The sequence below is a fragment of the Alligator sinensis genome, unplaced genomic scaffold (genome assembly GCF_000455745.1).
Source record: "Alligator sinensis unplaced genomic scaffold, ASM45574v1 scaffold282_2, whole genome shotgun sequence".
Classification (NCBI taxonomy): Eukaryota; Metazoa; Chordata; order Crocodylia; family Alligatoridae; genus Alligator; species Alligator sinensis.
In genome coordinates, this window is record NW_005841879.1 from 4,152,872 (window position 1) to 4,164,301 (window position 11,430).

Genomic DNA, 11,430 nt, shown 5'->3' on the forward strand with positions numbered 1-11,430 from the left:
TTCACTCCTCTGCACCCTGCGCACAAAGGGGGAGTGGGGTTATATGCCCTGAGAGGCGAGTCACATTTGGTCTGTTGTATTGCCTGCAGCACTGCAAAGGAACAGCAAATAATTCAATCAAAACATTAAAAAAAATTAAACTGATAAATGAAGCCAGAGTTAAAAATTAACTGCAAAGAAAGTTTATTGGTAAAAGGGACCAGGAACATCATTCCTGTATTTCGGGGAAGCCTGATCTACGGGAGAATTCAGAGGGAGTAAGGACTGAACCAGCCATAGAAATGACTCCTGTACCTGCCCCAAGACAGGACTAACCAATACGGACCCGTCCCGGTCTGTCATGCCCTCTTCGAGGTGTCAAAGGCTCCCAGTCGCGTGGAAGTGCCAGCTGCAATGGGGCTACCTGGCATGCACGCAGAGGAAAAGAGAGTGTTTATATGCCTAACTGATGGGAAAGTGGCAAAATCCTGGGATCAAACCCAGATCCCATTGAAGCATGAGAGTTTCAGAATCAATTCCAGTAGGACTAGGACTTCCTAATGGGCCAAACTGTGCCACCCTTTCTGTCATTGCTGCCACTGGCAGTCTCTGCAAGTACCAATCACAAGGCCTGCCCCTTACCATGAAACCTATTCCTTTCACAAGATGCTGTCTTCCTCATGAGTGTATTTCTTTCCAGAGGAGCATGTCTTTTGCCAGCCTGAGTAGACTCCATGGTATTCAGTGTCCAGCCAGCAAGAAGGTCCTAACAAGGAAACTCTTCAACAGTAGCAGTGGAACACTCTACCACATGACAGGTCCCAACAGGGTAATAGTGTTGGGAAACATAGTACTAGTGCCAGTACCACGAGATACCACCATATTTTCCAATGACAGAATACACTACTGCACTAGGAACTTAGAGGAAATGTTGATGATTAAAAGACGATGCATGATGCTGTCTAGACATCCTCTTGCCATCATTTTCTGATAGAAAGGGACCTAAACTCACATTTGCTGCAGAGATTAGCTACTACACACTACCCATTGCCATCTGGTTTAATTAGGTAAAATATGGTCTACAATCCAGCATTTAACCACTCAACACAAACAGTGAAATCAACAATATTTGGGGATGGAGTTTCTCAAATCTATTAATAACATGCAAGCAAATTAACAAAACTGTTTGTATATGCATTTTTTTGAAATCATAACAGCAGAAGTATAATTGGGGGGAAAAAAATTCCTTGTTCCATATGCCATCTGGATTGTATCAAGTAAAGGTCATTTCACTAAGTGATGTGTGTGGAACAGCACCAGGATCTGAAAGTGACGAGGATTTGTATGCTTCCACTGGCTCATGGCAAAAACTCCCCAACAAGCCAGCGACTGCTGATGCTCAGGCTGACCTACAGGGGCTGCAGATGTGGGATCTGCACAACAGCAGAAGATGTCACAGCAACAGAAACCAAATAGTGGTGCGCTTTCACTATGTATTCTGAAATCTTCTGTTGAAATAAAAGTTCCTGAACTGTTCAAGTTGTTTCATACCATTGGATAACTAGGAAACTAGAGCCATGCCTTAGAGTCTAACAAGGTAGCAGTGGCATTTTAATCGTATAGAAATAACATGGCATGCTATTAGGGCTGCAGGGTAACGGCTATTTTGCTGTAATCCCATATAGCAGGGAATCCAAAACAGCAGCACCTGAACTATATTCTGTAAAGCATGAACAGCACACACATTTACCCTGATGCAGTGAATCTGAAATGACTTACCTGCTGCTTGAACACAGCAATGTGCCTTGCGAGGCATACATTTTCTAGTGAAATTTTAAAGGGAAAGCCTCTCTGCACCTTTGTATTGGGTGTCAGGTAGATATCAGCAGCCCCATGGTTCTGTATATTGCTGCTGGACAGCAGCTCTGCATATGGAAGAACTGCTTTCAAGCATCAGTCATCATCAATATTTTCTTCAGATAAGACACAAAATGCAGGTGCTGATTACTGACCAAAGTTCCCACGGCAGTTTCCTCCTAAGCAGAAATGTTGATTCCATGCCCTGACCACAATTCACTTCAACTCCATACACTCTAGCAACCTACGTTTTCCTGCACTTTCATTTGGATACATATATGCATGCATATACATACATATATGCATGCATATATAAGCATTATATATGGAAAACAGAAATAGCTTGGGAGTCCAAAAGACGCTCTCCATGTTCAGGGTTTTATAAAAGCTGCCAGAAACTGTTGTGCCTTTTCCTCCATTCACAGAAGACAGATATAAAGAAACCATACCAGCATAAGTCTGATTGGTTCTTGATGGTTTCCAAAAGGCCAAACCCAGTTATAGCATCACTAAGGGGCTCACATACTATTTAAATGGATAATACCCTAATGCACTGCTGTGTTTTCTTCCCCATATGCCCCAAACTGTTCCATAGTGCTGCTGGGTACTGTTAAATGGATTATGCATTTCAATCCCAGAGGTGGCTGTATTTCATGCTGCCTTTCTTTCATTATGGTGAAAGAAGTGACCTCTGTACATAGTTGAACAAGTCTTTATAAGGAGCTGTGGGATTCTTTGAACGAAAAAGACAATAAAAATGGACAATCAGAATACTGAAGGCAGAGGGGGTTGCCTGGTCCTGAGTTAAGAAATCCAAATCCCGAATCCAGGAACAGCTTTTAGCCAAGATACATCAGGAGAACTGTTGATGTACTCCAAAAATCACCTGTGCCCTGGAATGGCACAAGGCACAGCCGCACGCTAAGCAACCCATGAGAGCGGCTTTCTTGCAGGCTTCCATCCCAAGGGTATGGTTTGCAGGGTTGTTAATATAACCATGACAGTCAGCACTGCACCATCTTGGCTCAGAGCTCAGAAGACTCTGCCTCTCATCTTCTCCTGTGGGAAAGCCCCCATTATCCTAAAAGCACCTCCGAATAGATTAAAAAAAAAAAGCAGCTTGAAAAAGAAGTGTTTATGTTACGGAGCATTCAGGCACATTAAGTAAATTAGGTAGCCTCAAATGTTTGAAACACCCAAGGTTTAGAATGACTTTGCTCTTGCAGAAATTTGTGGCATCAGACAGAAGTTAAGCCTCTACGGGAAAGTTTCTGAGGATTTTGTAGAACCAGTGCGAACTGGTGCACTCAAAACATGGAACTGGGCAATCTGACTTAGGAGCTTGACCTAAAATTGGATCCATAGTTCTCAGGATGGACAACCTGATTTGGCTGCAACACACCACTCGCCCATCTGGTGCACTGAACTGCCACAAGCCAGACCCCACCCCCTCCATGTGTGTGTAGATAGATAGATAGATGTCTACCTACCTACCTTTTGAAGGGAGTTCAGTTAAGAAAGTCTCCATAATGTTCATCTGCAGTACATTTGCATTTCATCATGGGCCTATGGTGGTAATATACATGGCAAATTATCAAAAAAAATAAAAAAAATAAAATAAGAGATGGTAAATCACAAACATTTCGATGATACTAAAATATTGTGTCATTCGTTTCAGCCCAGTGCCTTCTCTCTGAAGCCCTGCTGCCTCCTAGGTATTTTGTCCACATTTACATTTAATTACTGTCACTTGTCTGCAAGCAAAAAAAATGCTCCAAAACTTAAGCTAGCATAAAGACTGAGGATGGAGCCTTCATTTCTTTTTATTTTTAATTGCATCCAAATGTGGAAAACATTTATAATCATAGGGAAACACTCTCATTCCCTCCAAGTGAGGCCCTTTAATTACATTTTGAATGGGAAGTAATTGAAATGTATTATACATTGCTGTTATTTACAGTCACACTGCTGTTGTAAACCCATATGTTAGAGCACCAGCTATTGTGTCTGACACTTCCCGTTATCATTTATCTACTTAATCACACCCTGGACTGAGCTAACCAAGGTTCTGCACACCAGTGGCTCTTTACTCAGCAACACCTTCAGATATCCAAGCCAAAGATCATGCATCTCAGGTCTCTGGAAATTTTAAACACTTATGATTTCATGTATAGTTCTTACATCGATGAACATCTCTAAACATGTCTTATGAAAATAGCCTACCTTTATAATCCGGGGGGGGTTGAGTTCTTTACAATGCGCTCAGGAACACACAGCATTGGAGGCAGATGCCATTAACACATTTAATACAGGAATCAAATACCATTAACTCAGTATTGATGATTGCACAGAGCAAAGGGACAGCATTTTACTGAGTTGAACATGGTAAGGGAATTAAATTGTGTCCACTTTGTTATTATAAAAGGTCTGTTGCAGATTATCGCTTGGTTGTGCAAAGCTGCAGATGGCAAAGTAGCCCTGAGATCAGGTTAACCTCTGTTCGCATGCATTTGTTAGGAGACAAACAAACAAACAAACAAAAATGAGTATCAGCAGCTGTCCTGCATCTCCAAATGCAGCAGGTTTCCTTGTAGCAATTTTGCATAACTCGCATTTCAGGGCTTAATTACATTCCAGAGGGAGAAAATCTGCATGCACTGTAAATCTGAACACTCTCATGATTTGCAAGAGGAAATTTCTGGAGGATACCGAGGCATGTCAGTGCTGAAGAATACCGATGCTTCAGACCGTGTTGTTAGGTTGTAGAAGGCATGGGGAATAAGCAGAAAAAAAAAGAAAGAAAGAAAGAAAGAAAGAATTTACATAATAAAGTATCCAGCCCTGCTACGCGACTGGATGTTTAACCTCTCTAATTTCATGCTCAGCCTCCCCAGCATACAAAATGGAAGCAGCATTGCATTTGATATGCAGGATCTAGATGCCGATGTTTACCTCAAGCGGCTTTTGCATGGGGGGGGCGGCGGAAATCACGGCACAGTGAGCTCTATGGAAGGTAAACTCCCAAGGCAGCACATGCGTTTCAGTTGAAATTTCAGAACAACTACTTGAGTAATTTGTCCTTGCTTTGGCCTTTAACAAGAGCTTACTAATTCCAATCACTGGAGTGTATTTCAAAATGCAGCAGCAGCTGACTCCTACGTACGCGAACCCCGCTCTCTGGGCTTGTATCTGAGAAACGCGCACAGATCACATAACAAATTAAATGTGTGAGTGCATGGTGAGCCCACAACATTTTTCTTCATTATGGTGTTGTAGGAAAGGTATGATTACCAAGTATTAAGCCTGCTTTACGGCAGCTGTTTGGAAATACCTGCTGGATTGTGGGATGTGTCAGCAGGTTATGTTAAAGCACACTGCAGTACTGGTTTGCTTTGAATTAGAAAAGCTACAGCAACTGTACCTTGACTAATCCATAATCCATTAAGAATCCTAACCTACCATTTCCAACTGAATGTTCTTCCTACCCGTTTGAAATGATATTAAATAACAGGTTATTATCAAATTATTTTAATGAGTCAAAATGTGCAGCAGCCTCAATGTTTAGAAGAGAGCATCCCCGCACAGAACACTTTTTCTGTCCTCTTCCTGGCTGGGTGGATATTTTATTTGTTCGCTAAATAATTATTGCTATGAAAAGCAGAGCAAAAGGAAAGTGGTAATTCTTTTCCACGTCTGTCATAGAAACAATAATATTGTTTGATCACGCTCGGATACATTTCAAGTTCCATTGTTACAAGTTTGGCATCCTATTTCAGCAGGTGCTTTCTGTAAGGCTACAAACTTCAAGCTACTTAGAGATGCAGGACTGAAATGAGGTTTACTCCAGCGTCACCGGAAGCAGGAGTCACTCCACTTACCTCTGTGGTGTCACTCCAGATAGACACCAGCATCACTAAGGGAAGGGTCTAGGCCAAAGGGTGCCATTTACCCAGTAGAGTACAAATTATGTCAAATCACTTATGCAATAGACTTGGTTTTTTTTGCAGAAGCAGTCAAACTAGGAGCAGTCACACTGCAACTTCTGCATTCACAGCATGACTTCTCTGTTCCTAAAGGGGTGAATGGGGGTAGGTCAGAAAGGCACAGCACGACCACTGGGAGAGCGACTACGTTGATTCAGTGGCTGCACACTGTCATCTAGCACGTGTGCCAGGATTATGGCTCTAACCCTAGCCTAGACATTGGGATAATAGCCCAATTGGAGAAAATAAGCAGCTGCCTATGCCTAACCTGCAGATTGAGGGCCAGATTCTCCCATGCTCTGGAAATCTGTGCATTTCACCCCCAAAATATCTACTTGCTCCAGCTTCAGCAAGAGTTACAGATGTGAAGGTCACTTGAAGAAAGGAAATTAAAATAAACCCCTCACTATATTTTTCTGCTTCTTTTGGCCCATCACCCAGGTGACGCAATGGCATTTGCCATTGCTACACCCATTCTACCCTCCTCGAATACCTTTGGCTTCAGTTGGGTTACTACCAGCATATACAATTGCTATTAACCCAACAGCTTTAGGTGCTACTTTACTTCAGTCCCAACAAACATTTGCTGATCCTAACCTTTCCTACACTGCTGCGCAAGCAGGAACACCTGTATTTTTAATGCTTCCAAAAAGGTAATTACTTCTCTCCAAATAAGCTAGTTAATGCGATCAGCATGTTCCACTTGTTGCTGAAAATTGAATGTAGAGGTTTAAATGGAATCCAGCATTGTGAAACATGAAGTGGCAATACCTTTCTGAAGTAGACACTCACATAAGCCATTGCCAGGAATCTGCACTCATTTAATATGGAATTTACAAGGCTCCCAGGTACGTCAAGCGTGACTATTTCCCAAGTACTGAAAAACCAGATGGCAAGCAACTCCTGGCTTTGTCAGCACTACAGAAAGTGCTTCCCCAAGTACTGGCTGCACGTGATCTCACCAGGGCATCTACAAACACCGCTCCGCATCCTTCCTTGCACTTCCCATTGAGCCCGTGCACATTTGGCAGGTTGTTAAATAAGGACTAGAAATGCCCAAGCACTCGGCAAAACAAATTTCAGTAGCAGCTGCACATGCAGGGTGTTTTGCTGGTGACAGCCAAAAGCAGAAAGTCACTGTTGTCTGGTGCCCAGCGCAGGCATGATGCAGGCACTCTGGAGCTCTGGGCCTTGTAACCGACTGGCTCCAATACATGGGCCAAATCATTTCACCTTTCCCCACCGCCGTCCAACTGAACTGTTTGCTCTTGGGGCAAAGACTGCCTCTGATTATCTCTTTAAATGCTTAACCGAAGCCTCTCCAAGTGACACTGCATTATAAATACTAAGAATCCCCTACTGAACGGATGAAGCTGTCTGCATCAGTGCAGTGTTGACATGGTGCTGTTTTATAACAGCTAAGTTGACCCAACATTTCCATGCTGTAAGACCGTTTTTATAAAACCAAACCTTAGCAGAAAGGTTTCTGCACTTAAAAAACCTAACGAAAACAGCTGCTTTAAAACCAATAATTGTCACTTTGTGTTGTTTGATATCTCAAGGACTGCAGAGAGTGACAAGAAAGGGAAAAACTGATCATAAGCAAAAGTAAACCTGACTTTGTTGCTTTCCAGCATCTGTACCTGCAGGAAAAAAGATGAAAAAATAGTGGCAAGTTGGAATCTGAAAATGGTTGTACTTGTGATGATTTAAGAAAGGCATTTATCTCTAATTTGTACTGCTGAAAAATCTGTCCCCCTTGCTACAGGTACCACAGGAAATCAACACAGTTGTTTGTAACACATGATTTGTATTTGATAATACTGTAGTAAGGTTTAATCCTGGCAAAACTCCCACTGGCTCAATGGGGCCAAGACTTCCCTCAGTGGATATAACAAAGAGGTGGAAGGAGCAGAGTGACTTTCTTTTTTTTTTTTTTTGTGCTTAGAGTGAGTCTTCAACAGTGCAATAGAAATGCATCTCTCACAACCAGGGGCAATAAGAGCCCACAAAAGAGGTCAGCCACAAATATTTTAAAGCTCCCCTTCTTTGATTTGACTTTGCAGGTAAAAACACGGCTTATTTTGCTCAAGCAGAAGAGCTGCTGCTTTGCTGCAGCATTTTGCCTTCAGGTAGTTTTCAAAAAGCTGCGGATCTTTGCAGAAGGATAAATTCTCTCGTGTGGACCAACAACAAGCAAAAAAAGGCAGAGAGGGCAAAACTATGTGCTGAATTAATCTCACCAGCCCTGGTGGGTAACACAGGGTCAAATGGAAGTGATGATTGATTCTGGCTACAACCAGATGAGGATGGGAGGAGAAGGAAGATTTTTCTGAACAAGGAGAGAAAAACAAGTGAGCTAAATTTTTGCTTTCTCACACTAGTGCAGCCCCTTGGACATTGGTATCCGTGATATTCACCATCAGAGTCACAACAGGGCCGAGTCCACTCTTCAGTGCTAGGTACAACATGCTCGAAGTGGAAAGGATGAGGAATCTGGTGAAGCTTCCACTGAAAAGATTCCCCATGGGCTTTAGGTGGAAGCCGGGTTGGTCCCCACTGGCACATGCAGACACTGAAATGGAACGTGTCAAAGGGGGCAGGGAGCTCATCAGCAGCATCTTTTCAGTCTAATTTAATCAGACACACTGCAGCAGATTTCCACCCAGAAGTTATTGGGACCCTCTGGACATGAAGCTGCAAATCGCTGCTCTATTCTGGGAAGCAGATTCTCACAGCCTGCCTGCGTCACCCACGACACAGAGTTAACACAGCTCATTTTTAACAGCCCTTCAAACAGAATGGCAAAGTCACTGTCTGCCGGCAGAGAGGTGCTCACAGTAAACAGATGCAGCGGTCCCACGGCAAGGCTCTGGTGGTGATCCTGCGCATCAGATGTGTTCATGTGACAGCTCCAGAGATGATGTTTCTAACTGCCCATATCACACGGCCCAGCCACTGGGTTTTCTATGCCTCTCATGTTAGCACCAGCAACACACGTGCACATCCACTGGTGAAGCATGGGACAGACTAAAATCCAAGTCACTATTCCACAGCAAAGCTGGTACTTAGGGATGAGTGGGAGGACTACAACATCACTGCTTGCCATAGTTGGGGCCCCAATGTGCTCTCTGATTTTGGACAGACCTGTGCCTCCCTTCCTCCTCCTTTCCTTCCCCACATTTTCCATATGGCTCTATCACACACTTCTGTCTCTTATCTACTTGCTCACAGGTTCCCCTATGGCCACCATCTTTCTTCTCTAGCAATTTTTCCCTATAAACTTGCCCACGCACTCATCTTATTGTCTCCAGTTACCCACACTCCTCATCACCCCACACTCCCTTCTGATAAACCCTCCGTCGGTGTATTAGTGTCATTCGCAATGACTTGCTTTGGGAGTGAAGGATGCTACAATTCTTTGAGGTCTCAGTCCACTACGTCTGATGACTGTGGCCCCATGACTGTATCTGAAAAGCACCATCTTGGCACATCAAGACAAAATGCTACAATTAGACAAGAACCGACTAGGAAAACCGCACTACTGACTATACAAGGATCCCTTAAAGTTGGAATGACTTCAAAAGGGACCACAACACGGGCTTCCCTTTCCTAACTGCCTCCTTGTGAACTCGCAGATCTCCCCAGAGTTGTTCTTTCCTGCCAACATTTACAAGAATGTGACAGGATGCAGCGTTCAGATGCAGATCAGGTTTGGGCAGTAGTTTAAGACTGAATTAAAGTTTATATCTGGCTTCAGATTTAGGTGCACACAGATCACAGAAGCTGTTCTCATGAGTTTTTAGTCACAAGTGACAATATTTAGATCCCATCAAAATGAAAGCCCTAAAAAAGCACCACCTTTCTGGGTTTGACTCTGTTGCAAAACCAAACTGTAGAGGCAGGGAATTATAATCCTGAAACACTGAGCATCCCCAAATCAAAATGGTGTGAAATGCTATGAAATGCCGAATGGTCCATGTCTAACAGCGGCATAAAACTTACCACCGTTTCAAAGCTCATTAAAGCTTGAGGGAAGTCTTTCCAATGATTTCAATTAGCAGAGGAGCAAACTAGCTATGTAAAAGGAAAGCTGAAACAAGTTGCATTACTTAAAGCTATACAGGTAGGGCCCCCTTTCCCATCTGTGTAAATATCTTATTCAAACATTTTCAGTTACAAGTGGAGGACACATCTCATTGCCATCCACCTGTTCAGCTGGGCCCACATCACAGCCTAAAATTCAATCTCTTTCTTTGCATATTATTTGTTTCTTTCTCTGCTGCTTGTTCATGATCTAGGCTCCTCCCAATATTTAGAATACACCATTCACAACTGATCACTTTCACAACTACAGACCTTGAATTCACAATTTAAATCGCATTCTAAAATTTAAACAACTCAAAGTTGCATATTTGCTGATTAAGATGATCACCTGCCAAGAAGAAACAGTCTACCTAACCAGATCTAATGCCACCTGAATCCTCCTTTATCTACTCATTTATGGGCCTCAGGTTCCCTCCCAACAGCCTTATACATTTGCTTAGATATTAAAGCCAAAAGGACCTTGACAGACATTTAAGTCCCACCTCCTACAAAACACAGCCTGCAGGATTTCACCAGTCTTCCTAAATGCCACGGGAGAAGGCTACCAATTTGGGTAAAAAGAGGAGTACAAAACCACCTACAGGAAAATGCTTCTCACCACAAGGGCTTAGAAATTCAGGTCATTTACTTGTATAGGAACATACAACTTGGAGACAAATAAAAAACATAAAAACAAACAAACAAAAAATCAATACCGCTCATTATGAGCACTAACTTCCCCTGCTTATCTCGGTGGCTACTGAACAACCACCGTGGTCTCCGATAGAGAAAATGTTCAACATCAGATCTATGCAAGCAAAAGAGCCTCCTGAATCCCGCTCCTCTGCTTTCATTCATCCGTGCTCCGTTACCAAGGTTGAGACAAAAAAAGAAGAGTGATTTGGTTCGACAAGCAGAGCGAATTCACCCTCCGCGGAGCGCTCCTATGATCTCGCTTCCTTTCATAAACTGCAGGGTCATTTGTTTCGCTGCATTTTCAAAGGGTCCAAAGTTTTCCTCCCGACACCAGCTCCAGGTCACCTCCTTCCCCCCCCGGCGCCGAAGCTGGCTGCACAGCAGTGGACTGGAGAGACAAGCCGACCCCCACAAAACCAAACACTTCGCCACCGCCGGTTCGTTTCAGGGAACAGCACGACCTCCGTCCCGCGTACAAGCGCCTGCTTCCATCGGCATGGACGCCCTTCCCCTCGGACTGGCTCTCGCCACCCCGAGGGAACGGCTTTCCCATGCCACCGACGCCAGGGCCCCGCCGCAGCTTGTGGCACAACATTGTGCATCCATTTGTGTTGCCCGTGGGCACGCGCCGTATCGCTGTCCGCCCGTGGGCGCGAAACAGCCTTGCCCACGCTCAGGGCATCTCACCTGCTCAGCGCCTGACACGCCCACACCACGGTGCCCCCCCAGCGCGTCCCACCTGCTCCCAGGCCCCAGGGCGGCCCCGCCCCGCTCACCTCGTCGCCCTGGCCGAAGCGCAGCCCCAGCGCCACGAAGCGCTCCACGCGCA

General features: G+C 44.1%; 1 protein-coding gene across 1 annotated transcript in view; it reads right to left on the bottom strand.

Moving 5' to 3' along the window:
* RAB11FIP4 (RAB11 family interacting protein 4) overlaps positions 1-11,426 on the bottom strand; it is a gene marked incomplete at its 5' end in the record, with an annotated part of 204,220 nt that extends 192,794 nt beyond the window's left edge. The window contains one exon of the mRNA XM_014527976.2: positions 11,378-11,426. Within this exon, the coding sequence (XP_014383462.2) occupies positions 11,378-11,426 (49 nt within the window). The remainder of the gene's footprint in view (positions 1-11,377) is intronic.
* Between the last annotated feature and the right edge of the window lie 4 nt (positions 11,427-11,430).